A 27,699-nucleotide genomic window follows, 5' to 3' on the forward strand; every position below is an offset into this window, starting at 1 on the left:
CAGTTTCTCCTCCCTTGGTGTTCACACCTCAACTGCTAGCAGAGCACCTCACCCTCCCTGATTGAACTAACCTCGTTATCTCCACACTGATTTATACCTGCCTCTAGAGATTTCCATTACTTGCATCTGAAGAAGTGAGGTTCTTACCCACGAAAGCTTATGCTCCCAATACTTCTGTTAGTCTCAAAGGTGCCACAGGACCCTCTGTTGCTTTTTACAGATTCAGACTAACACGGCTACCCCTCTGATACTTGACATTCAGATTAGTGCAGGGAAAGAGGTCTGAGAAGTGGGGGAGGGAGGGCAGGATTGTTGGGTAGCAATCAGGTTGTATGCCAGCCAGGTATGGAGAACAGCAGAGTGGCGGCAGGGGCGGCTCCAGGCACCAGTGCACGTGCCTGGGGCGGCCTGCTGGAGTCAGGCAGCCTTCGGCGGCATGCCTGTGGGAGGTCCGCTGGTCCTGCGGCTTCGGCAGCAATTCGGAGGCGGGTATGCCGAAGACGCGGGATAGGCAGACCTTCCGCAGGAATGCCGCCAAATCCGCGGTACCAGCGGACCTCCCGCAGGCGTGGCGCCGAAGGCTGCCTGACTGCTGTGTTTGGGGCGGCAAAATACATAGAGCCGCCCCGAGTGGCGGGGCAGATGACACAAATGGGAATCTCAGGTAGGAACAGAGAGATTATTTTACCTCTGTATTTGGCACTGGTGCAACCATTGCTGCAACAGTGTGTCCAGTTCTGGTGTTCACAATTCAAAAAGGAGGCTAGATGTGTGGCAAGGAAGGTAGACAGCAGCAATGATGAGACAGGGCATGTGGCTTGCAGGTCTGGACGGGTGAGAGGCGGGGAGGGGGCACAGGCTAAATGAATGCCACTGTGCATCCCCCTCCTTCAGCAGATGCAGGAAGTGGTAAGAGGTGAAAGCAAAAGTCAGTACTTGAGACTCTGGGTTCCCGGGCAGCAGGGGCTTCGGAAGGTGGCAAACAGGTGGCAGAGCAAAGAGGTGCGGGAATTGCAGAGCAGTGCTGGCTAGACCCAGCTCAGCCTGCTCTGCTGGAGCGGACGTGGACCAAAATGGTCACCTCGCCTAGAAAACTAGAACCGGGTGGGTCTCAAAGGAGCCCACAGGAGCCATCTGAGCCAGCCTCCAATGGGAGCAAGAAGGGCCGTGTACGTTCGGGCCGGGCTGGCGAGCAAGGCTAGAGCCGGAGCTCGGGGAGCCAGCCGGGCAGAGAAGACCGAAACCAGCAGCCACGGCCTTCAATCAGCCTCTCGCCTCCGCCGGCCCTCCGCAGCGCAGCTCTAATGTGTGGTGCGAGGGAGACCCCTGCTGCTCCCCCGTGTGCACTGCACCGTGCGCGGGTCCGGCCCAATGCAGGCGGCTCCTCCCCGTTCAGGTGACGGGAGCTGAAGCCAGGCTGCCGGCAGCCATTTCCTTAGCAGCCTCACAACAAAAGGAGCCCACGGGCCATTAAGGGTATCACGCCCCGCCTCAGACCTTCTATTGTTACATCCCCCCACTCCCCGGGACGGGTACCCGGGGCCCCCTGGCGCTGTGCGGGGCGATGGTTATAACCATCCCCTCCCCACCACTGTGCCCCTTGCTTCTCCTCCCACCCACCGCCACCCCTCGCCCCGCGGAGCCGTTCCAGCGCCGGCCGGGCTGCGCTGCGCGTTGCGGCAGCGGGGAGGCGCTGGCGGGCCGGGCCGACCTCACTTCCTGGCCAGGCCCTAGTGCGGGCTGGCAGCGGCCGGTGGCGGAGGGCAGCGCGCTCCCGGCTCCCCTTCTCCCAGCGCACCCTCCGCGAAGGCCGGGCGGGGAGCAGGCGGGCTCCGGGGCTAGATGGGAGCGGAGGCTTGAGCGGGCGCTGCGCTGCCCGGTGCCCGTGGCAGAGGAAAGCCTGCGGGAGCGAGCGGCGGACACCCCGCCAGGCAGGGGAGCGTGAGGTGGGCGGGTGGCAGGCGGGATGCGGGCCGGGGAGGTTGCAGCCTGCAGGAGGCGCAATGGGAGAGGAGGCTGTCCAGGCGGGGGGCCCGGCTTGTGCCTGCCTTGGGGGAGGGGGGCTGTCTGCAGGGCGAGGGGCGCTTGTTTCTGCGCTGGGGTAAGTAGTGACGCTGCGGGGCCGGCCTGGTGCCTCCGCACCTTCGGGATTCCTCGTGTGAACGGGGGGCGCCTGTGCCTGCACTGGGGGTCCGGGGTGAGGTGTCTGTGCGGGGCAGGTAAGCGATAAGGAGCCTGATTTTGGGGGGTAGGGGGTGGAGACGGCGGTTTGGTTATATTCCCAGTCGGGGGAGGGGTGGTTTGTGAAACGGCTCCTATTGGTTGAGCTGACCTGCTAGAGGCATCTGTAGAGATTGCTCTGCTACCGGCTGGGCACAGGGCCTGGTGCAAGAGGGAGGGTTGCATGAGCTGGAGGATACATTTTGGTGTGAAAAGAGAGGGGGTCATGCCCTGTGGCCCCAGCTTGCTTATGTTCACTCTGGCTCCCTGTTTGCAGAGCCCTCCCTGGATCTGAAGGAAGTATGTTCCGGTTCATGAGGGATGGAGAACCAGAGGACCCCATGTTTACAATGTGTGTATGAACCCCAAATTTATCTGGGGGGGGGGAAGTGGGCTCATAGATTAGATTAGGGAAGACTGTGTGTCAGGACTCATAGGTTGTATTTCCCACTCTCGGAGGGAAGTAGAGGCAGGGTTAGATCAGGGGACAGAGAGTCAGGACTGGTGGGTTATCTGGGACTCTGCCTCCTAAGGTCTCCTCTCCCTGTTGACCCCCTCCAGGGACCCTTTTGCTATTCACCGTCAGCACATGAACCGCATGCTTTCTGGAGGCTTTGCATACAGCCCCTTCCTCAGCATAACTGATGGGACCATGCCTGGGGCACGTCAGGCCAGCCGCAGGATGCAGGTAAAGGGGATGCTGAGTATAGTTGTAGAGTCTCTTTTCCCTCTGACTTCCCTCACCTTCCCACATGGTTAGGATGGTGCAGTTCTCTTCTTTGCACTAAGTGGGGGAAGGAAAATTAGTTCCCTAGAACATGGTTTTATATCGCTTTACTTCACATGCTTCCCTCCAATCTACTCTATGCCAGGGCATCAGTGTCTTGGGGTGATGGAAGATAAGTGTCATTTTGCAGACCCTAAATTAATATAATATATCACCAAAAGAAGTTTGAAAGTGTCACTTCTTTCCCCACCTGCACCTTGTGGGCAGTGGGGGAACATGCAGGAGTTTGTGGAGCAGTGTCTGTTCAACCCTTTGGCCACTTGGTGGGCCTGGGTCTTTTTTTTCCCTTCTATTTCCTGTGAAGGGGAAAGGGTCCTGGGTTTGGACAATGAGTGGATCCCTCCTAATTTTTTTGTGTTTCTCTGTTGCCCCCTGCAGGCAGGAGCCATCTCACCCTTTGGAATGTTGGGAATGGTAAGGCCTCAATTTCTCTGTGCAGCTCTGGGGCCTTCCCCAAAGTGTAACATCCAGATTTACAGCTCCCCAACAGATCACTTTATCCCCAAGTTCTTCATGTGCTCCACATACTCAGCAGTGCTACAGTGCAGCCACCTCTAGGTGAGCGTGTCAGCAAACACAGTACAGGGAAGGGGGAAGGAACATGGACACCAGGGCAAACCCCAGCTTCTAGGAAAAGACCTTAATAGGGTGTGAGCCAGTGGGTAGGAGACCTGGGTTCGACTCATGGCTTTCAATGACCCTCTGTGTGACTTTGGTGAGGTCACTTTACCTCTCTGTGCCTGTGTGTCCCCTCCAACCCTTTGTCTGTTTGGAGTAGAGTCTGTCTCTTATTAAATGGTTGCACAGGGTCTTGCACAGAGGAACCCTGAGCTCAGTTGGGGCCTCAAGGTGCTACTGTAATACAACAAATAATAGAAATGGGATGGTTGATTACCAGGAAGAGCAGACAGAACTGTGACTCTTTCAGGTATGACCCTGAAACCCACATACAAGCAACCTGCATGGAGTTCAAGGGGGGGAGGGGGGGGGGCGGCTGAGATTTGGATTCCAAGGGCACATGATAAATCTGAGTCGGGGACTATAACTAATCAGGAAGAAGACCTGGGCACCATTAAGGAGGCTTACTGAAAACCTCTGCTCAATGGGTAGAGGCTGTCAAAAAAGCCAACAAAACATTAGGTTGCCCAGGAATAGGATGGAAAATAATACTGGAGCTATTCCAATGTCGTTACATAAATCAATGGGATGCCCTTACCTGGAACACTGTGTTCTTCTCTGGTCACCCTCTCTCTGAAAGGACATAGCAGAAATAGAGGGAGTTCAGTCATGGGTGGCAAAAATCATTAGAAACCTAAAGATTTCCATATGAAGAAAGAGTGAAGAGATTGGGACTGTTTCTGTTAGAGAAGAGATGAATAATAGATGAGATGGGTAAATTGTGTGCTCTTATTTATCCTTTCTCCTACTACAAGAATGAGAGACTGTTCAATTACATTGAAAGGCAGCCCACCTGAAACTGACAAAAGACAAACTTCTTTTGTATATTTCATGGTTAATTTGTGGAACTCTCAGCCCTAGGATATCAAAAATGACTAGACATTTTTTATCGAAAATGAGAACATCCATAGTTATGTTAGATCAAGAAAAGCAATAGAAGAGATAAGTTCCCCACTGAGTGGCATAAATGAGGAAGTAGCTTCCCCTAGGGACAGGCTGTTTCACAATTTCCACTAAGGGGTTTCTTTTACCTTCAATTGTAGTGTCTGGTCCTGGCCACCATCAGAAACAGGATACTGGTCTGATCTAGTGTTGTGACCCTATCTTTCTGTGAGCTCAAATCAAAGCTGGGGAACTGAGGCAAGAGTGATTCTGGGAGTTGAAGAGCTTAGAGGGAGATCTTGGGTACAAAGGGTCGATGTTAGGGGTGAGCACTGTGCAGTTCTATTACCATAGCCTGGTTTTCTCATAGGGTGAGGGGTCGGGAACTCTCGTTTATTCTAGAACAGCTTCCACGTGTCCTTGTGAGTGCATTCACTCGTCTCCTCTCCCTCTGTCCTCTTCCCACCTGACTCTGTTCCTCCCCTCCTTCCAGGCAGGTGGCTTCATGGACATGTTCGGGATGATGAATGATATGATTGGAAATGTGGTAAGAACCTTCCTCAACACTGTTTGCATTGACAAGCATGCACTGATATCACCTCTGCCATCCTGGGTAATCAGTTGCCACCCAGAGTCTCCTGTTTTACACCTCCTCCACAAGGGCTACTGCTGGTCCCATGCCATTGTTCCTTCCCGAGCAGTAAAGATGGCATTGCCTATACATTTGGAGCAACATGGGGCATGAGGGAGCAGCCCCTCCATGCAGAGAAGATGGGGCAGTGGGAAGGGTGTGCAAGGGATGTCTCCCTCACTTGTGGAGCAGAAGGAATGGGGCAGGGGGTAATGGAAAGGAGAGAGGTGGGTGTGAAAGGGAAGAGGATGGGCCCCCTTTTATCAAAAAGAAACCAAGGTGAATGGTGGGAGGAGAAGAGTATTCCCCACGGGGAGGGGCGCATAGGAGCAGCTGACTTTTCTCTCTCACCTTCCTTACCTTCCCTCACCAGGAGCACATGACAAGTGGTGCCAACTGCCAAACATTTTCTTCCTCAACTGTCATCTCCTATTCCAACTTGGGTGATGGCCCCAAAGTCTATCACGAGACCTCAGAGATGCGCTCTGCACCTGGCGGGGTGAGAAGGAAGCTGCTGCTCCTGCACCCAGTGATGGGCAGGGCATCACAGGCAGCTGCTTTTGCTGGGGGTGGATCTGCCTCATTTGGTTGTATGGCACTGACTGCCCAGAGCATTTTATTATTTGTATTACCATAGCACCTAGGAGCCCTAGTCATGGACCAGGACCTTATTGTGCTAGATGCAGTTGAGACACAGAACAGGAGACAGTCCCTGCCCCAAAAATCTGTACAATCTAAGTATAACACAAAAGATGGATGCATTTTGGATGAGGGAGGTTTATAAGTAGACAAAGACAATATTAGTTAGCATGGTAGGCTATGATCTCTACGCACCAGCAGTTTAACTGATGTCAAGTTTTTTGTAGGCATCATGGCAGAGGATGAATTTCAAAGTGGATAACGAGGTAGTTTTGCAGATGTTCATGGGGAGCACCTCCCAAGTGTGAGGGCAGCATGGGAGAAAGCACAAAGGTGCTTGTTTGAAAATTTAACAAGTGGGTGATGGAGGTTGGCATCATGGGCCCACTGAAGGTGAGCATTGACAGCTTGGTAGTGAATGAGAGATAAGTATTATGGGGATTGACTGTGAAGGGTATTCAAACTGAAGACAAGCAGCTTATGTTTGATGCATTTTTGCATACAGGTGAATCAAAGCTCTGGGACAATGATGTGGCTCAGTGAGGGGCCAGTGGAGTCATGCCCAGGGCTACATGAAGGATTTGTTTTTCCCTTGTTGATGATGTCTCACTTTGAAAGTGGTGGAGACAAACCCAGTTATTCTGTTGGAAGACTAGGGAGGGGAACAATATTGCAGGGAGGAAATGAGGGGTGCTAAATAGGGTTGCAGGGGGACAGGTGACGGACTGACACCGCACTACACTTTGCACCCAGATCCGTGAAACAAGACGGACTGTGCGGGACTCAAACAGTGGCCTGGAGCAGATGTCAATCGGGCACCACATCCGGGAGAGAGCCCACATCATGCAGCGCTCACGGAACCATCGCACAGGTGACCAGGAGGAGAGGCAGGAGTACATCAACCTGGATGAGAGTGAGTGCTCCTTGCTCCCTGGGACTCCCAAATCCTGGACTGCCTTCCCATTGAGCCTGCTGTTCTCTTTCCTCATGTAGGTGACGCAGCTGCGTTTGATGATGAGTGGAGGCGAGAGACATCCCGGTTCCGGCCACAACGAGGACTGGGTTATCGGCGTCACGAGAGCAGCAGTGGTCGTCGGTCTGAGGGGACACATCTCGCTATCCAGGGCCCTGAGGATTCCCCATCCAGACAGGCCCGCCGATATGACTGGTGAATCTGGAGCAGACTTTGGGGGGGGGTGCAGCATGGTCACCCCCAAATCCACCTACTCTCTCTTGTAAGTCTGACTGTTCTCTCCACTCCCCGCATTGTGTGGCTGCCTCACTCCTTTTGAACCTCACTTTCAGTACTCCCAACATGGGGTACAGGGCCTCAATGCGAGCCACTGGGGGTGTCAGTTGGAGAAGGGGGACATGCTCTAGGGTCCAGCAGGAAGCTTCCTCTTGGCAGCTCATCTTTGCCAGCATCCAAATCAGGGTGGGTGGCTCCAGCCTGAGTCACTTCAGATGCTGTGAGTTGGGTAATATCCCATCCTGGTTTGGGGCTGATAGACAGAAAAATGAGGGGAATCCTGTTCTGATATTCCCACACTATCTTGTGGACACACTTTGGGGAGTCTGTGCCACTTGCACCCTGGATTGTGTGGGAGTTGCTGTCTTGCCTCACCATCAGGCAAACACAGATGTGGGTTTAAATGTGTGAGGAAATGGGGAAGCAGCATCTGGGGAGTCAAGGAGATAGTGTTCAAAAATGTCAGTAAATTGAAGTTGAAGCCTATCTGCAGGAACTGTCTATTTACAGATGAAACCAAACTCTCGTGAGATCAGCTCAAGTCTAGATTCAGTAGAGAAGTGCTGGGTTTTTCCTTCCTCCCAGCATTTTGAATTGAGTTTACTGGGATTTGATTTAGTGCTAAGGATTTATTCATTTATCTGATCCGTTTCTCTTGCTGAATTTTAAATTGCAGTGCTTGGTTTTACCTTCTGTACCACCCCCTTTATTTATACCTCTGTAACTTGCATTCTCTCTCTTTCTCTTCTCCCTCTCTCCACCTCCTCTCAGGTACAGACAGTGAAACTCTGATGACAAAGCACTGCTTGGAATCTTCTCAAATTTAATATTAACCCCCACCCTCTAAGAATTGAATAAAGTGATTAACCCTCCACATTGCTCTCCTTCTGGCCTACAGGGTGGTTTGGGGACCTCATTGGTGTACGAAGGACACATTTATTATCCTGCCTCAGTTTCCCCCTCCAACTCTTCCTCCTCTTTTTCCAGTCACACTTGGCTCAGTTCCCTTTGCTAGTATTTGTGGACACAAGGGTCATCACCCTGTCCCTTCCAGCTCTCCTGCGCCTGGTTGGGCTGGTTCTGGAGTGGTATTTGGTCCCTTCTGAAATGATCATGTAGAAGAATTTCTTGCCCCATTGTTAATCCCCCTCACTGGGACCAAAGCCCCCACTTCCTCTCTTGCTTCCTGGTATGGTGAGGTGGAAGGATGTGTGTTTGGGAGGGGGAGAAGAACAAGAACTGAACCAGCCTGTATCTCCCTGCCCATGTAGCCCCATTTGCAGTCAACTCTCCCCTTTTTTAATTTGATTTGTGAAACTTGTATCTAGGTGTTTACTGAATAAAGGAACAAGAACTGTAAAGAAAATGGAGTTGGGTCATTTCTGTCTTCTCTCTCCTAAAGGAGCTGAATTGCCTGCTGCAGAACTATTGCCCTAACATTTCCCTTCAACCTAGCACTGCTTATGGGGCTGTCCTGTCCTGTCCTTCCCTTCACTTCCTTGTTGACTCAATCTGACAACCACCATGTTTTTTCACACATCCCCCACCACCTTCTTACTAATTTGGGAGACAATGATTTATAAGATGGAAATTGTAAAAAAGCAACAGCAAGAAACCTCTACTTTGTTTTAAATGCTATTATTTCACTCAACACACACACAAGTGAATGAGATTGGCTGGTTGCACTTTTAGGTCTTCTGTGCTCACATGAAAAGACTCTTGGGGTTCTTGCACAATGGAAAGGTATATTTCAGTTCATCTCTTTCTATCTGAGGCTGAAGCTGGTTGAGGTTATTGTTAGTCCATTTATCTCCCTGCCCTTAACACAGGGGGGATGAGGTGAAATTACAAGACAGCACATCTTCCAAAGAAATAATACTTCACTTAGCGTCAAACTTGTTACAAAAGGATCTTGTTGGTACAAATAGTTCAGGAAGAATCCCTACCTTATTATTGCACAAATATCAGCTCTGGGTGCTGGCAGGGACTCAGCAAACATTATTAAGTGGATCAGGCCATAGTTCACCAGGCTCATGGAGTCCCTTTACCCTGAGTTTCTCAATACCTAACAGCTGTGGAAATGTCTCAGTCAGAACCAGGGAAGACCAATGTAAGATGCAGTTTGGCAAACTCAGTGCCATGTTCTAGTACAGCTGCAGAAATGGGCAGTTTGCAGGAGACTCATTTTCTGTGCATTGGAGATAAGGTGCAGAAGCAGGTCCCTCGGAACTAGGTGCAAGGTGTTCACACTATCCCACATTACAGGTGTGCGTCTGATGGATCCTTGTCTCCATAGGGCAGCTCCACTCACAGTCTCACATTCTGCTCTGGCCTACTAGCTGGTTCTGATAGGGGCCAGGGTCTGGTTCCCTTAAGGTAGAGCTCACCAGGGTCTCCACATCTGAGGTGTAACAGGCAGCATTGGATGAGTCCAGGAGAGTGAAGGAGGGAGGTGCAGCTGTGACCATGGGCAGGAGGTGAAGGGGGTGAGACAAGTGCACTCCAGGGAGGGTCTGGGAGTTTAGAGCTGGTGAGGTCAGGGCAGGTCCTGGAGGCAGCAAGGAAGGAGGGGCTACCCAAAGGAAGGGTGGGAGTGGCTTATTGGAGAGCAAGAAAGCCCCCTGGGGCTACCAGACTTTGGGAGGGGATGCCAAGGCAGTGGTGGCCCTGACCCTGGCCTGTGGAGGATCTGGGACTTCAAGTCTTGATCCACCAAAGAACCAGCTGAGCTCAGGAAGGGACTGACAACATTAGGCAGTGGTGCCTGAGGATAGAAGGCAGAGAATGAGGGAGTCAGGCTTTGAAGCTTCTTAATATTAGGGCTCCCTTGCTTACCCTCCCCCCCCCCGTGAATGAATTTCAGGAAGTATATCTTGAGCTTCTGTCTCTTGGTAGTTTTGAAGTTCCCCACACCTCTTTATATGAGCCTCTGAACTCTTAACAGTGTGAGGTTGTGTTTTATAAGGGAGTGGGGGAACATGACAACTTTTCAGGTCCTCCAACCCCAGGGCAGAAAAGGTGGGGAAGTTGCGTTATATGTAAGAGAGGAGTATGACTGCTCAGAGCTCCGGTATGAAACTGCAGAAAAACCTGAGTGTCTCTGGATAAAGTTGAGAAGTGTGAGCAACAAGGGTGATGTCATGGTCGGAGTCTGCTATAGACCACCAGACCAGGGGGATGAGGTGGACGAGGCTTTCTTCTGGCAACTAGCAGAAGTTGCTAGATCGCAGGCCCTGGTTCTCATGGGAGACTTTAATCACCCTGATATCTGCTGGGAGAGCAATACAGCGGTGCACAGACAATCCAGGAAGTTTTTGGAAAGTGTAGGGGACAATTTCCTGGTGCAAGTGCTGGAGGAACCAACTAGGGGCAGAGCTTTTCTTGACCTGCTGCTCACAAACAGGGAAGAATTAGTAGGGGAAGCAAAAGTGGATAGGAACCTGGGAGGCAGTGACCATGAGATGGTCGAGTTCAGGATCCTGACACAAGGAAGAAAGGAGAGCAGCAGAATACGGACCCTGGACTTCAGAAAAGCAGACTTTGACTCCCTCAGGGAACAGATGGGCAGGATCCCCTGGGAGAATAACATGAAGGGCAAAGGGGTCCAGGAGAGCTGGCTGTATTTTAAAGAATCCTTATTGCGGTTGCAGGAACAAACCATCCCAATGTGTAGAAAGAATAGTAAATATGGCAGGCGACCAGCTTGGCTAAACAGTGAAATCCTTGCTGATCTTAAACGCAAAAAAGAAGCTTACAAGAAGTGGAAGATTGGACAAATGACCAGGGAGGAGTATAAAAATACTGCTCAGGCATGCAGGAGTGAAATCAGGAAGGCCAAATCACACTTGGAGCTGCAGCTAGCAAGAGATGTTAAGAGTAACAAGAAGGGTTTCTTCAGGTATGTTAGCAACAAGAAGAAAGTCAAGGAAAGTGTGGGCCCCTTACTGAATGAGGGAGGCAACCTAGTGACCGAGGATATGGAAAAAGCTAATGTACTCAATGATTTTTTTGCCTCTGTCTTCACAAACAAGGTCAGCTCCCAGACTGCTGCACTGGGCAGCAGAATATGGGGAGAAGGTGACCAGCCCTCTGTGGAGAAAGAAGTGGTTCGGGACTATTTAGAAAAACTGGACGTGCACAAGTCCATGGGGCCGGATGCGCTGCATCCGAGGGTGCTAAAGGAGTTGGCGGATGAGATTGCAGAGCCATTAGCCATTATTTTTGAAAACTCATGGCGATTGGGGGAGGTCCCGGATGACTAGAAAAAGGCTAATGTAGTGCCCATCTTTAAAAAAGGGAAGGAGGAGGATCCGGGGAACTACAGGCCAGTCAGCCTCACCTCAGTCCCTGGAAAAATCATGGAGCAGGTCCTCAAGGAATCAATTATGAAACACTTAGAGGAGAGGAAAGTGATCAGGAACAGTCAGCATGGATTCACCAAGGGGAAGTCGTGCCTGACTAACCTAATTGCCTTCTATGATGAGATAACTGGCTCTGTGGATGAGGGGAAAGCAGTGGATGTGTTATTCCTTGACTTTAGCAAAGCTTTTGATACGGTCTCCCACAGTATTCTTGCTGCCAAGTTAAAGAAGTATGGGCTGGATGAATGGACTGTAAGGTGGATAGAAAGCTGGCTAGATCGTCGGGCTCAATGGGTAGTGATCAATGGCTCCATGTCTAGTTGGCAGCCGGTTTCAAGCGGAGTGCCCCCAGGGTCGGTCCTGGGGCCGATTTTGTTTAATATCTTTATTAATGATCTGGAGGATGGTGTGGACTGCACTCTCAGCAAGTTTGCCGATGACACTAAACTAGGAGGCGTGGTAGATACACTAGAGGGTAGGGATCGGATACAGAGGGACCTAGACAAATTAGAGGATTGGGCCAAAAGAAACCTGATGAGGTTCAACAAGGACAAGTGCAGAGTCCTGTACCTAGGACGGAAGAATCCTATGCACTGCTACAGACTAGGGACCGAGTGGCTAGGTAGCAGTTCTGCAGAAAAGGACCTAGGGGTCACAGTGGACGAGAAGCTGGATATGAGTCAACAGTGTGCTCTTGTTGCCAAGAAGGCTAACGGCATTTTGGGCTGTATAAGTAGGGGCATTGCCAGCAGATCGAGGGACGTGATCGTTCCCCTTTATTCGACATTGGTGAGGCCTCATCTGGAGTACTGTGTTCAGTTTTGGGCCCCACACTACAAGAAGGATGTGGAAAAATTGGAAAGAGTCCAGCGGAGGGCAACAAAAATGATTAGGGGTCTGGAGCGCATGACTTATGAGGAGAGGCTGAGGGAACTGGGATTGTTTAGTCTCCAGAAGAGAAGAATGAGGGGGGATTTGATAGCAGCCTTCAACTACCTGAAGGGGGGTTCCAAAGAGGATGGAACTCGGCTGTTCTCAATGGTGGCAGATGACAGAACAAGGAGCAATGGTCTCAAGTTACAATGGGGGAGGTCTAGGTTGGATATTAGGAAACACTATTTCACTAGGAGGGTGGTGAAGCACTGGAATGCGTTACCTAGGGAGGTGGTGGAGTCTCCTTCCTTGGAGGTTTTTAAGGCCCGGCTTGACAAAGCCCTGGCTGGGATGATTTAGTTGGGAATTGGTCCTGCTTTGAGCAGGGGGTTGGACTAGATGACCTCCTGAGGTCCCTTCCAACCCTGATATTCTATGATTCTGTGATTCACCTGTTGCTCTGGGCTCTGCTGAAGGAGCCTTCTCATCTGCTCCAGGCTGGCATTGGTCCAGGCTGAGCGACATTTCTCAATCAGGGGCTTTATGGACTACGGAGGAATGAAAAGAATATGAAACATCATTGAGACAGAGAAAGCTGCAGCAGGTTAATTTAAGTCAGGTTTTAAAGGAGTTTAGGTGACTGGTGCAAACCCCTGGGTGAATGCTCTTAGCTTTGGTTGGATAAGCTTACTGTAGTTTAGCTTAGACTGATTCCTAAATGAATTTAAGCTAAAACAATGTCTGTTTTAACATGAAATAAGAATATTCATGTTGGTGTTGGCACTGGTCTAATTATATTGTTTTGAATTCACACCTCTAGTTAAGTCATAGCTGCTCTGCCATACAGAGAAGGCCAGGAAAAGAGAGGGTTAGTCTATATCCAAATTGGAACCAAAGAATGAAATATGCTGTAATTCACAACTTTTACTAGGTGAGTAACAGGGAAGGTGGGGAAACTCATTTCAGAATAAAATTATAATTTTATTATATTAAATTTACCAGTTTAAGTTATGTAATTGAAATAGGACATCCTTAATCAAATAAAGAGCATCCACTCAGACTTCTACAGAAATAACTGAAGGTGTGAATTACAACCAATATGCTCATTTTTGTTCCACTTTGTGTGTAGACAAGCCCAGATAGACTCAGGCTAAACTGTCATAAGTAAATTGATAAAAGTGTATCCCCAGGGGAGTTTGCACTAATTTAAAAACCGAGTTTTAGTTAGACCAGTGCAACTTCTGTGCCTAGACCAGCTCTGACACTTTTGATTTTTGTTCATGTCCGTTTAACCTGAATATGCACTTGGCAGAAAAGTTCTCTGTAAAAGATTCCATCCTCGGACTCTTCAATGAAGGGCTGCAAAAGTGCCTGATCCACATTTCTGAGACATCCGATAAGTTTTCCAACAAAATCAGGAAAGATGAGATTTGACATTCGTGAGATTTCTAAAATCAAGCAAATAAATAAAAAATAATAAAAAAACTCCACTTTGGTTATGGGGTCAAGAGACCCCTTCCAGGCCATCATTATTCACCAGAAAGAAGTAAAAACAGGAGTGTCTCCCCTTTCCCTTGGCTGACCCTTTTAAAGTGGGCTGGGGATGGTATTACAGTGATCCAGGCTAGTGGTTGGCCTCACAGAAGAAACGGATTTGCAAGAGGGACTGGAATGAGGAGAAGGCAGGGGCCTGGCATATAGGAATTGGGAAATCCTTGCAGGCAGCATGGAAGAAGGTATAAAGAGTGAGCTGAAAACACTGGCAGAATGAAAGGGGCAAAGTAATACAAGCTCAGAGCACATTTGCTATATGCAAATAGAATATAGTCCTGTCCAGTAGTATATGTATTTAGTGCTTTAAAAAAGCCAGTTTCCCAAAGCTGAGAACAGTCATGAGCAAAACTGAGCATAAGGAAATATTTAACATAAAAATTTGAATGATAATTGGAATTAAATGCTTTATTACCTGTCCCCCCCACCAAACAAACCCCCCACAATTCTGCAATCCTGAAAGGATTCTTTGATTTAAAAAAACTCTCACTGGTTAAAAAGGGAAGTGAAAGAAGCAATTCAAAAGGCATTTATATTAAAAATGGCAAAATGGGAAAGCTGAAAGTAATGAGTAAAAAACAGCAATTAGAAAATTTTGACAATAAGGGAAGCTAAAGGTAACGGGGAAAAAAATCTAGGTCCAGTTGCATTAATGACAATAAAAAGGAATTCTTTAAATATTTCAGGAACAAACAAATTCCTAATCTATAGGGTGTTGGGGAAATTATCCATCATGATGCAGAAAAGGCAGAATTAGCCAAATATTTTTCTGGAAAGAAGCAGGATGGTGTATTCATATCTCACGTTAATAATGGAATACTCTTTATCAGTAACTAGTGAGGATGTTAAACAGCAACCATGAAAGTTAAATGTTTTTATATCTGCAGGCCAGGGTAACTTGCACCCAAGAGTATTCAAAGGATTGTCCAAGGAGCTCTTTGAACCATTATGTTGATTTTTAATGCATCTTGGAACACTGGGGAAATTCCAGCGAACTGAAAAAACTAATGTGGATATATTTATAAAGGGTAAATAAGATGACCCAGGTAACTATGAGCCATGCCAACACTGATCCCAGGGAAAATCATGGAAAGACTGACAAGGCATGTAATCAGTAAAGAATTAGAGGATGGCAATGTCAGTTGACATGGTTTTGGGAAAAACAGGCTTGTCAAACAAAACGAAGATTGGTTTTGAGGAGATCACAAGTTTGATTGACAACATACTAGGAGGTGTCAATATCCCACCCCACAATAGACCTGATGGGAAGGTGCCAGACTGAAGTTGTGACCCAAACTCTCTCAAAAAGTTTGCTTCTGAAAGTAGCAAAAAACAAACCAACCCTCATACCCCTTATCAAAGTACTCTTGATCCCAAGTCACCATGTCCCACTCACCTCAGATACAAACATTGTCTAGACTAGAAGGTTGCACTGGTTTAACTCAAATTGATCTCGTGAAACTGGTGCAAACACACTTGAATTGGTCAACCTTGTGTATATAGATTTAGCTTAATTTGATCATTAGTTTTTAAATCAATCCAGTTAAGCCAGTACGGTTTTCTAGCATAGATGAAACCTCTCTCTGTACAAAATGTAGGAGAAATTGGCAGTAGAAAAGAAATTTTGGAGGAAGTTACAGGAGAGTCAAAACCGGGTGGATAATGAAAAGCAAATTGAACCCTGACGACAGGGTCAGCTGAGGTGACATCATCAAAGATGCTTTACAGGCACAATTAAAATGACCCACCAAGTGCCCCCAAGCCCCTGCCCACCCTTTTCCCCCCAAGGCCTCAGCCCCCATTAGTTCATAGAAGATTAGGGTTGGAAGAGACCTCAGGAGGTCATCTAGTCCAACCCCCTGCTCAAAGCAGGACCAATCCCCAGACAGATTTTTGCCCCTGATCCCTAAATGGCCCCCTTGAAGATTGAACTCACAATGCTGGGTTTAGCAGGCTAATGCTGTGGCCAATCAGAATTTTAATGGCCCAGGCAGCGGTGCTGACCGAAGCCACCAGGGTCCCTTTTTGACTGAGTGTTCTGGTCAAAAACTGGATGCCTGGCAACCCTAATGAAATGAGGCACAGAGACAGGATTCCAAAGATTGCACAGCAAATCAGTAGCTGAGCTGAAAATAGAACCCAGGAATCCTGACTCCCTGTCTCATCCCCACAAGCATGCTGGCCAGCCCATACACATGGTCCAACCCCCTAGATTACCCACTGCCAGAGCCAGTATCAACAATAAAGACAGAGAAATAATCCAAGGGAATCTAGACATATTAAAAACATAAGCAAAAATAGAATGAAATTTCTCTAGTCCAGACATGGAAAATAATACAAACCTCAGCTGTGCAGTGGAGGGAGATGCCTAGAATGGCAGGGAGAGGGCAGCAAATCTAGACATTTCCAGTGGGATAGTGCAGACAGCAATCCTGGAGGTGCCTCCACAAAGGAAGATGGGCCCTGTCTGTGGCCTCTTGGCTCTAGGCATTTCAAGCCCCAAAAGACAGAGGAATTCAGGGAAGAGCCAGGGGACTATAGAAACACTCAGGGGCTGGAGGGGTTGAGTTCTGCAATGAGACTCCATGAGCTAAATCCAGTATGCTCAGTAAAGCCAAGATGACAGGGGGCTGTTGAGAAACAAGCTTCAGGAGTCAGAGATGTAAGCTGCAGGGGAAGGGGAACAGTCTGGGGCAACAAGGTGCCACTGAGCCAAAGGAAAGGTGCTCAGGAGCCCTCCCCTGGCGCTGAGGGGTATGTGGGCCTGGGGAGCCCTCTCCCTGAGGGAAGGGCCTGGAGCCCCAGCACATAGGAAAGTAGGAGCTAAGGAGCCCTAGGAATGGAATAGTCCTGCCCTGGATCCAGGGTGATTTGCTCCCCCACCCATCTCTGGGCCACTCCCCTTGGACAGACATCTTCTCCACCCAGGCTGGGGTGATTCTACCAGGCAGCCAGCTGCCCCCCTCCCCCAGGTAAAGATAAAACATCAGCCCTGAACTGCCCTGAGGGGAACTGCCTCCTGGGCCAGCCAAGGGAGGGGTGGCTGTTTCCTCAGCTCCGTCTGCCCCTTACATTTTGGTAGAAATTTTGGGGGAGGGGGTCAGGATGGTATGGAGCCCCCTGGCTAAGGTACAGCCAGGAGGATACTGGGGCAAGCGCCCTGGAGCTCTTCACCTGCTGGCCCACCATGCAGCCAGCTGGTGGGGAGGGGCAGCTGGAAAATTTGAACTTAGGGTTAATTTTCAGGAGTTTCAGCCATTTCCCCTTGTCCACCAGCTGCTGGGAACTGAGCCCGCCTGCCCCAGCCCCCTGACACTCCCCTTTAGGAGCTGCTGCACCTCAGGGCTGGGCAGGCTGCACACCTGGGTGAAAGGGGGCACCCAGCCCCTTGAGGGCAGGAGAAAGGGGGTTGTCTCGTGCTCCAGGCCCTCTGGATGTAGCACACAGAGGGGTGCCACCTCTGAGGAGCCACAACAGCCCCAGGGGATCCCGACACCATAAGACAGCACCTGCTGATTTCCCAGGCCAGCTACCTCAAACGATCATGGGAAAACCTGGACAGGTGGCGCAAGGCTTCCCCACACCCAGTCCCCCAACTCCTCACCTCTCCCTCAGCCCCATGGATCTAGAACACAAGTCCCTACACCCAGCCCCCTACTCCTCACACCCCCTCTTACCCCCATATCTAGCCTCCACATTCCTCAAAGTCTCTATGCAATCTCCAGACCCACTCCCCAACAGACAGCCCCTCACAAACTTAGCTACCCCAAAATCAAATCTTCTCCTACCACTCCCTTCCTCTCTATCAGATCAAACAGCTCAGAGCCAGTTACTAATCTCCCAAATGGTGAGGTTGGGGGCACCATTTGGGGGATACTGAGGGGAAAATAATGCAAGACTTTACTCTAAAAATGTGCAAGGAAACACAAGAGGTGACAAATGGGTAAGGAGAGATCAGCTTATCCCTGTCACCCCTATGCCTTCTTCACTATGAAGGAGTACGAATTCCAGTGGGGAGCAGGCATCTGTGCTTTCAGGGTATCAGTAGAGGGATCTTCCCCTCTGTGCCTTGGTTCAGACCCAGACATCCCGCCCAGCATCTGTGCTGGCATAAAGAAGCCCACTGCCAGGCTCACATCTGCCTGTGTCTGTCCATCAAAGGGTACTTCCCCATGTAGGTTTGGCACAGCAGAGGCCACTGCTGCTTCCATGGCATCTCTTTCTGGGGAAGGTGAAGCAGTTGCTGATCTAAAGGCAGTTGCAAACTGGCCTCTCCAGATCCTTGTTCCCCACACATTCCTGCCACCCCCAAATTCTTCAGCTGGCAGGACAGGGGGTGGCAGGAAGAACCACATACACAATTTCATGTTTTGAATGGTGGTGAGGGCAGGCAGGGTAGAGAGCGCCCGTTTCCTCAGCATTAGAGAGATGGCCCATTCATGCCTAAATGCAGGGGGGATAGAATCCACCCCTCCCACCCAAGCTGAAGCAGGGGACTAGCTGCAAAGCAGAGGGAGAGGGAGGCATGATCACTAAGCTGGGGGGAGAGGTAGATACGCTGGAGGGTAGGGATAGGGTCCAGAGTGACCTAGACAAATTGGAGGATTGAGCCAAAAGAAATCTGATGAGGTTCAACAAGGACAAGTGCAGAGTCCTACACTTAGGAAGGCAGAATCCCATGCACCGCTACAGGCTGGGGACCGACTGGCTAAGCAGCAGTTCTGCAGAAAAGGACTTGGGGATTACAGTGGACGAGAAGCTGGATATGAGTCAGCAGTGTGCCCTTGTTGCCAAGAAGACCAACGGCATATTGGACTGTATTAGTAGGCACATTGCCAGCAGATCGAGGGAAGTGATTATTCCCCTCTGTTCAACACTGGTGAGGCCACACCTGGAGTATTGCGTCCAGTTTTGGTCTCCCCACTACAGAAGGGATGTGGACAAATAGGAGAGAGTCCAGCGGATGGCAACAAAAATGATTAGGGGGCTGGGGCACATAACTTATGAGGAGAGGCTGAGGGAGCTGCGGTTATTTAGTCTGCAGAAGAGAAGAGTGAGACGGGATTTGATAGCAGCCTTCAACTACCTCAAGGGGGGTTCCAAAGAGAATGGAGCTTAGCTGTTCTCAGTGGTAGCAGATGACAGAACAAGAAGCAATGGCCTCAAGTTGCAGTGTGGGAGGTTGTGATGGGGTCAGGCTACCCCGCCTTAGCCCGGAAGGAGTTAAGCCCCAGGGACTGGGTGGCAGGGCCAGACTACCCCGCCTTAACCCGGAAGGAGTTAAGCCCCAGGGACTGGCAGCGGAAGTCCCGCCTCCCTGGGCGGACTGGGCATGCTCCAAGTGCTATAGGAGTATAAAGGGAGGGAGACCAGCTCATTCTGGGCTGGAGCCTGTAGGAGAAGGACCTGCTGGGGAAGTGCCTGTGGTGGACCAGCCACAGCCGTTAGCTGCACCGGGAAGAGATGCTGTCCATGGCCTGCCGGCACCTCGGTGGTTGGAGGAGACCCAGGGAATGACTGAATCTGCTGAGTACCAAGGACCCGATGACTCCTGGGAGACCCCAATGGAGAGCCTGGTAGGAAGGGACCCCGGGAGGGTGACAGAGTGGTACCTCCCTCCCCCCCCCTGGGGAAACTCAGCGTGTTTTGGTTGGAACCCCCCCTGCTGAGTTGGTGGAAAAGCACTATGCTACTGTTAGGGCCCTGGGTTGGGGCCCCCCTACTGGGGCTGTTGCACCCCAATGACAGACTCTGGCTGCTAGGCCATGCTACCCTCCAGCCGAGGGTTGCTTCCTGGACTCTGGCTGCTAGACCATGCTACCCTCCAGCCGAGGGTTGCTTCCTGGACTCTGGCTGCTAGGCCATGCTACCCTCCAGCCGAGGGTTGCTTCCTGGACTCTGGCCGCTAGGCCATACCGCCCTGGACTGAAGGGCTATTTGACGGACGGTGGCGGATAGTCCACGCCACTTGCAACCTTGGGGGCGTGGACCGTCACAGAGGTCTAGGTTGGATATTAGGAAACACTATTTCACTAGGAGGGTGAACATAAGAAGCACTGGAATGGGTTACCTAGGGAGGTGGTGGAATCTCCATCCTTAGAGGTTTTTAAGGCCCAGCTTGACAAAGCCTTGGCTGGGATGATTTAGTTGGTGTTGGTCCTGCTTTTAACAGTGGATTGGACTAGATGACTTCCTGAGGTCTCTTCCAACCTTAATTGTGACAGTGCACCCCATAAGGCTTTATGGAAATATGCTTATGAATGTATATATGACATCATTAGAATATGTTTTATGCTACATATGCCAAATAACATATCTCTGTAAAGGTTATGATCTACTGAATCTATTAATCCTATGCATGTATCATTTTTGTATTTGAAGTTATGAATATTGGTTGTGTACTGGCTTGATTTTTAAGTAGCCTTTATAAAGCATTTGGTCAGCTTCTTGAAAAAGTAATGTGCATATTAAGTGCCCAATCAAGAAGCACTTAAGGGACAAGGAATCTTGGAAGGCTCCAATCCACATAAGATGTCTACATGAGTATGTTCAAGGTAGCAAGTAAGCAATGGCTGCTGCCTGTAAAAACTGAGTCATGCGACTTGCCCATGTCACTCCAAAACTCCATCTTGGAGCTGGACTTTGCATGGGGGGGGGGGGTCTCCACCTATAAGAGAGTTTACTTAAACCCCTGGGAGACCCCTCCATTTTGTCTTCAGCTGGCTAAAGAGACCCCCCCCCCCCCAAGGATACCTGAAAGAAACTGGAAGAAAGGACAGTAACTACAGGGGGTGGGAGTGATTGCTGGACCCAGACTAGGAGGAGATAGTCTGTAAAATGAAGCTTACTGGAATTCCTCTAAGGGTGAGGTTTTTATCTGTACTCAGTTTTCTTACTGTATTAGACTCCGACTTGCATGTTTTATTTTATTTTACTTGGTAATTCACTTTGTTCTGTCTATTACTTGGAACCACTTAAATCCTACTTTCTGTATTTAATAAAATCACTTTTTAGTTATTAATTAACCCAGAGTATATATTAATACCTGGGGGGGGGGAAAACAGCTGTGCATATCTATCAGTGTTATAGAGGGTGAACTATATATGAGTTTACCCTGTATAAGCTTTATACAGGGTAAAACAGATTTATTTGGGGTTTGGACCCCATTGGGAGTTGGGCATCTGAGTGTTAAGGCAGGAACACTTCTTAAGTTGCTTTCAGTTAAGTCTGCAGCTTTGGGGCACACAGTTCCAACCCTGGGTCTGTGTTGGAGCAGACTGGCTTGTCTGGATCAACAAGACAGGGTGCTGGAGTCCCAAGCTGGCAGGGAAAGCAGGGGCAGAAGTAGTCTTGGCACATCAGTTGGCAGTTCCCAAGGGGGTTTCTGTGATCCAACCCGTCACACTAATATTCTATGATTCATGTGCAACCCAACCAGCCCTTATCAAGTCTGATGCAGAGACACACCACCCCACAACCTCCCTTGGCCACTGAAATCCAAGACAAATTTGGTTTTATATTTTTGAGGGACACCTTGAAACACATCAGCACAATTTGCTCTTGAAAAGGATCCCCACTGGTGTGGTTTGCGGGGACAGAGAAGGTAACCCCCCCCCCCAACCACATAAGTACCCACCATAAAGAAACCAAATCCAGTTGGTGGCTTTCATTGAAGGGGACTCTGGCTTGTCAACCTGTTGGTCTCTCTCATCTTGATCTCCCTGAATCCCCCACCCAACTTTTCCTGACAATTCCTACACCACCTTGATTCAGCCGCGGCTGCTGCCTTTCCCATCCCTGTGGAGCTAGAGAAGGATTTTGCAGCACTTGGCTAATGACTCCTAATGTCCCATCTCTGAAGAAGTGTGTGGTTGTAATTGGCAGCTGAAGCCAAGGCACAGATGCATTGCAGGAGGCTTCTGCAAAACCTCATGCTGGGGAGCAACTGGCAGCCCTCACCACAATCCCAGTGCTTCCCAATGAGCCTTTCAAAGCAGAGGTGGAGGGAGTTGGCAAAGCGAAGGGAAAAACCACCCCCTGGAGAAAGTAGCATCCCCAAATATGTGGAGGTTGGGCTGGTGAATACATGGATCCCAAGGGCCCAGCATCCAAAGTAGGACCATCCCACACTGGGTGTGACTGATCACTCCAAGATAATGCCAGGTACTGGAATGCCAAAGCTGGCTATGAATGCCTTGAGCCTACTGCTGGGCTTGAGAGAGATTCCAGGGCTGCTTCTTAACTTTTTTCTCCTGTGTAACCCCAGATGTGAAGGGCCTGTCTATAATAGACAAAATGGGGTTACAATAAACCAATGTTCAAGAAGCTTTGAACTTGTAATGCTGGTACAGCCCTTCTGTCCCCAGAGGTAGGACTAGAAACTAGGAGTCCTGTCTTCCAGTCCCCTTCTGGAGATCTCCCAACTTCTCTTCCAGAGCAGGGAATACAGTCCAGGAGTCCTCCTAGTCCCTGATCTATCCAGGGCCCCTTTTTTGAATCTGCCTTTCTGTGGGAAAGAACAGGGTTAAAAAAACAAAGAAATTTAAATGAAAACTTATAAGAGTGCTCAGCACTTATCTAACTTTTGCCATCTATACCGTGACTTGCAAACATTAACTAATTAATCTTCACATACTCCATGAGTATAAAATTCAAAGTCTCAGTGACTGAGCAGGAAAATAAAAAGCCTGGTGTTTGGGTGAAGTGTGGAGGAAAATACTGATCTTGTCTGCTAATTACAGACAGGCGATAAAGTTCCCAGCAACATTTTAATTCTGTACTGAACAGTTCTCATTCATTTTTAATTTTAAGTGATACAAGAAGTCTATGATTTTTTTTCTACCAATTGCTTTTTGGGAAATAATATTTTTTAAACAGGGTCTTAAAATTTGTTCCCTTTGAAAATAAATAAAATGGAAAAAAGTTCTGAGAGGCTGTAATTTCCCCCTATAAAACCCACTGTACCCTAAAATCTTCTCAAGTTCACAGTGTAGCCCCTGGGGAGGAGTGGATCAGAACAATGGGAGAGTGCCAAGGAGACCAGGTCCATCACTGACACTTAGATCTGGTCTATGCTAAAAATTTAGGTCGACAGAGCTGTGGCACTCAGGGAAGTGAAAAGTCCATGCTCCTTAATGCTGTAGCTATGCTGACCTATTGCCCGGTGTAGACATAGCTAGATCAATGGAAGACTGCTTCCATCAACCTAGCTAGTGCCGCTCAAGGAAGTGGTGTTCCTACAGCAAAGGAAAAACTCCTTCCATAGCTGTAGGCTGTGTCCAGGCTACGGGATTATGCTGGCATAGCTACGGCACCAGGTTATGCCACTATAGTCCCCGTAGTGTAGACATGACCTTAGCAAAATAGGATGATTAATACCAAGGTAAAGCAGACAGGAACTTTAGATTTAGGATCTCACTCTAAAGAGTGGCATAGAGCAGGGGTGGGCAAACTTTTTAGCGCGAGGGCCACATCTGGGTATGGAAATTGTATGGCGGGTCATGAATGCTCACTAAATTGGGGGTTGGAGGGCGGGAGGGTTCCAGCTGGGGATGCGGGCTCTGGAGTGGGGCTGGTAATGAGGGGTTGGGGGTGCACGAGGGGGATCAGGCTGGGGCAGGGGGTTGGGGCATGGGAGGGTTCAGGGGGGCAAGCTCCGGGCAGCACTTACCTCAAGCAGCTCCTAGAAACAGCGGCATGTCCCCCCTCTGGCTCCTATGCAGAGGTGCGGCCAGGCGGCTCTGCGCGCTACCCTGTCCACAGGTGCTGCTCCTGCAGCTCCCATTGTTTGCAGTTTCCAGCCAATGGGAGCTGCTGGGGCAGCGGTTGGGGCAGGGTCAGCATGTGGAGCCCTCTGGCTGCCCCTACGCGTAGGAGCCGGAGGAGGGACATGCTGCTGCTTCCGGGAGCCATGCGGAGTGGGACAAGATCCCAGTCCCACTCTCTGGCTGGAGCACCAGAGCATGGCAAGCTCTGGACCCCACTTCCCGGCGGGAGCTTGAGGGCCGGATTAAAACGTCTGGAGGGCCAGATGTGGCCCCCAGGCCATAGTTTGCCCACCACTGATTTAGACACAACAAATCCTACATCTTGGCAGGAGGTTAGACTAGATGACCTTTGCAGTCCCTTCTAACCCTATGAATCTATGATTTATTCTAGTACACACTGTTGTGTGTGTGTGAAAAGCAGAGATTATTAATACAAGCTGAACAATGCTTGAAGATGCAGGTATGTGTAGCACAAATGTACATGCATATCTATATCTATACTGCACTCTGTCTTTATCACACTGACACTGGCAAAGGATTGTCTAAGAAAGTAAGTCCCCCTGTATGAGCTAAGGTAATAATAAGTGCAGAGAACTTTAAAAAGTCTCTTCGTACTGCCAGTACACAGTCTCTGGAGTCTGCTGTCTGGGGTGGGTTAGGGTTGAGGTTGGGGTTGAAAAGGCACATCTGTTGTAAGCAAGCTTCAGCATGACTGAATTTTAGTCCACTGCTGGCTGATGATGCTTGAGACCTTTTCATAGAGGAGACATTCAAGATGGTCAGTGAGATTCCTGGGCTGGGCAAACTTCCCAGGCCACCTGCGCGCGCCCCCCCCCCCCCCCCCCAAATAGCATACTAGACCTCTCCAGTCATTGATTTGCTGATCAGTCACCAGGTGACAAAATATCTCCTTAGCATAGATAGATGGCCTTCTGCAAGAGGTCTGAAAAAGTTGTTCCCTCTTCTAAATTGGAATCTCCAGAGGTTAACATCTGCCAATGCCTCTACTGCCTGAAATAGTATTAAGACCATCATTGGTAAAAGGTCTCTCTCTATGCCCACCAACACACCCCACACAGGTGAAAAATGTGGTTGAATTTCTTTTTTATAAAATACATAGGAAATATTTTCCATTATCTTGGTGGCCTGGTGACCTCAGATGCAGCTGCTTCCAAGCAGGCAGATGTGGAGACATGGAATAAAGTTGCCACTTTTGGCCTTGCTGTGATGCAGAACATTAAAAGGAAGAAACTCTTATTTCAAAAATATACGATCTTTCATAGCCTTTGCAGAGCTTCTACTACTGCTGGAGTGAGGCACCCAACCAGACAAGGACCCTGAACCAGTAAGGGAAAAGAGTCCCAGAGTGTTTCTATCTGCTACAGGACATACAGAAGGACTTTGGCTGCAAGTCAGATCAGTATCTAGAAATGCAGAAGGAGATTCTGGAGTGGGACAAGTAGAGGATAGTAGAGGAGTACATTGAGCATGACAGGGGGTGGGTGGGGTGGGAATAGCGCCCTTTTATGAACACGCAGCCAGACAGTAGCTATAAAATCCTTCTTAGTAGCTGTTCTCTAATTGCTCTACCTGTAAAGGGTTAAAAAGTCTCACTGCTATGCATAGGTAAAAGGAAGTGAGTGGGCACCTGGTCAAAAGAGCCAATGGGAAGGCTAGAACTTTTTAAAATTGAAACAAGACTCCCCTTTTGTCTGTCTGTTCTTCTCCGGGGGGAGAGGCAGACAGGGCAGAGTTATGCTGTAAGAATCTTGGGCCAGGTATGAAAAAATCATCAGTATCATACCTAGAAACTACTCATTTGAAACCCCAGATATGTAAGTAGATCAGGAAATGTCTAGGAAGACGCGATTAGGTTTACCTCTTTTTATTTCTTTATGGCTTGTGGACTCCTCTGTGCTAACCCCAGTTGCTTTTGTTTTGCTTGTAACCTTTAAGCTGGACCTCAAGATAGCTATTCTTGATGCTTAATCTTTGTAGTTTTTTTTTTTTTTAATCTAGCAAATGCCTGAGTTGCCAGATCTTTCTTTCCTTTTTTTAATTAATAAAATTTACCTTTTTTAAGAACAGAATTGGATTTTTGTGTCTTCAGAGATTTGTGCACATTGTTTAAATTAGCTGGTGGCAATAGATAATTTCTCTTTTTTTTTTTTTTTTTTTCTTTCCTTTCTCAGCTCTTCCCCCGGAGTGGGGGTGAAAGGGCTTAAGGGTACCCCACAGGAAGGAATTCCCAAGTGAGCCTTCCTGGTCTCTCAAAGGGATTCTGCACTTGGGTGGTGGCAGCATCTACCAATCCAAGGTCAGAGAAAATCTGTAACCTTGGGAAGTGGCAAGTATTAATTTTTAGAGTCCTTGCAGGCCCCCACCTTCTGCACTCAAAGTGCCAGAGTGGGGAATCAGCCTTGACACAGGGTGACAAGGGAGGAGCACCAACAGCAGCAGAAGGAATGGTTTGAGTGGCTGCTCAGCCTGATGGCTAGCAGACAGCAGAGCCCTGCCTCAGCCCTTGCCTAAGTTGCCCTAGTGCAATTATTGCCAATGGACTTTCCTCCATGCTACCACAGCCGGTAGCCCGTGCAGCCACGAGACAATTCTGGGTGGGGAATGAGGCAATCAATGCACTCCTGAAATGGAAGCATGCATGGACAGATGTCCGTTCTTCACTCTACCCCCATGCAACCGGGGGGAAGGAGACCAGGTGCAACTCCATTATCTATGACGTTGCACTGATTAGCTCTATTGTTAGTTTTCTTTGTACTTGGCATTTTTCTCTACATAGTGGCAGCTGCGCTGTCTGTTTGTTTTTAAACAAGTATTTGGTTGCACAATCCATCGGTGTGCGCGCTTCAGAAACAATAAAGAGGAAGTTTAAACCAAAGCTTTTAATAAAGTTGCAAATTAACAGTAGATAAATTGGTATGTATGGTACAGGCAAATCATATTACTCCACAGCATCATGTTTCCCCGTGCAAAGGAAGGTTATGGGCGCACAGGGCATCTCTGACTTCCCTTGCTCTCCTGGACCCAGACCTAGTGATCAGAGGTATGCTTTCTGATTACCTGTACCGGGCCTGTAAAGCAGCACTGTCTTTGGCCCACTACTAGCGAGCATTCTGCCTTTTATCCTCACATCTGTTGTGCAGTACACAGCATGCCCCACTAACCTGAGTAGCATACTGTCATCCAAATGGGTTAGTAGGCAGCACCATCTTGCTCTATCAGCCAAATGCACACTTCACCGCCATCCTGCAACTGCTCAGGTCCTGCTTAAACCTCTGTCTGCCAGGTGTTCTCATGTCAGAGTAGGGCTTCAGGAACCAGGGCAGTGGAAGATAGTCTGGGTCCCCTGAAATACCACTATTGATATCTGTGTTATTGGGAGGAAATAAAGTCCCTTCTTGTCCAAACAGGTAAGTGCCAGATCTCCAGAGCACCTGGGTATCCTGCATCCTGTCAGTGCTTCCCACATTGGTATTCACAAACCTCCTTCTGTGGTCAACGAAAGCTCCTTTAATGAAACAGTAGTGTCCTTTCCAGTTGGTATATTGATGTGCTCCTTGGGGGTGGAGGGCAGAAAACAGGCACATGAGTGCCATCAATAGTGCCAGCACTGTTCAGGAACCCCATTTGCTCAAACCCAGATGCTATTTCAGAGACATTAGCAATCTTCACCACCTGTGGGTAAACTACAGCCTGGGGGCCACATCCAGCCCTTCAGACATTTTAATCCGGTCCTCGAGCTCCCGCCAGGAAGTGGGGTCCGGGGCTTGCCCTGCTCTGGCGCTCCAGCTGGGGAGTGGGATCAGGGTCTTGCCCCACTCTGCATGGCTCCCGGAAGCAGCGGCATGTCCCTCCTCCAGCTCCTACACGTAGGGGCAGCCAGAGGGCTCCACATGCTGCCCCTACCCCAAGCGCTGCCAGGAACTGCAAACAATGGCAGCTGCAGGGGCAGCGCCTGTGGACAGGGCAGCACGCAGAGCTGCCTGGCTGCACCTCCGTGTAGGAGCTGGAGGGGGGACATGCCGCTGTTTCTGGGAGCTGCT

The 27,699-nt window shown here is 49.3% G+C and overlaps 1 protein-coding gene across 5 annotated transcripts; it reads left to right on the top strand.

Moving 5' to 3' along the window:
• The first annotated feature begins 1,457 nt into the window (after positions 1-1,457).
• Positions 1,458-8,452, top strand: MLF2 (myeloid leukemia factor 2). Of its 5 annotated transcripts, XR_002908729.3 has the most exons (9): positions 1,702-1,946; positions 2,498-2,572; positions 2,782-2,908; positions 3,386-3,421; positions 5,061-5,114; positions 5,572-5,697; positions 6,591-6,750; positions 6,831-7,072; positions 7,858-8,452. XR_002908729.3 is itself a non-coding variant. In XM_024210969.1 (8 exons), exons 2-8 carry the CDS (start codon positions 2,523-2,525, stop codon positions 7,007-7,009), a joined length of 732 nt encoding a protein of 243 aa, XP_024066737.1. In that variant the 5' UTR covers positions 1,458-1,476; positions 2,498-2,522. The 5 variants fall into 5 exon arrangements, 4 of the variants coding, with proteins under 4 accessions (XP_024066737.1, XP_024066738.1, XP_024066735.1 ...); XM_024210969.1 differs by lacking the exons at positions 1,702-1,946; positions 7,858-8,452 and adding an exon at positions 1,458-1,476 and having other exon boundaries at positions 6,831-7,009; XM_024210970.3 differs by having other exon boundaries at positions 1,697-1,946; positions 6,591-6,708; positions 6,831-8,452.
• The last annotated feature ends 19,247 nt before the right edge of the window (positions 8,453-27,699 follow it).

Source organism: Terrapene carolina, unplaced genomic scaffold (genome assembly GCF_002925995.2).
Source record: "Terrapene carolina triunguis isolate 2854851 unplaced genomic scaffold, T_m_triunguis-2.0 Scaffold740, whole genome shotgun sequence".
Taxonomy (NCBI): domain Eukaryota; kingdom Metazoa; phylum Chordata; order Testudines; family Emydidae; genus Terrapene; species Terrapene triunguis.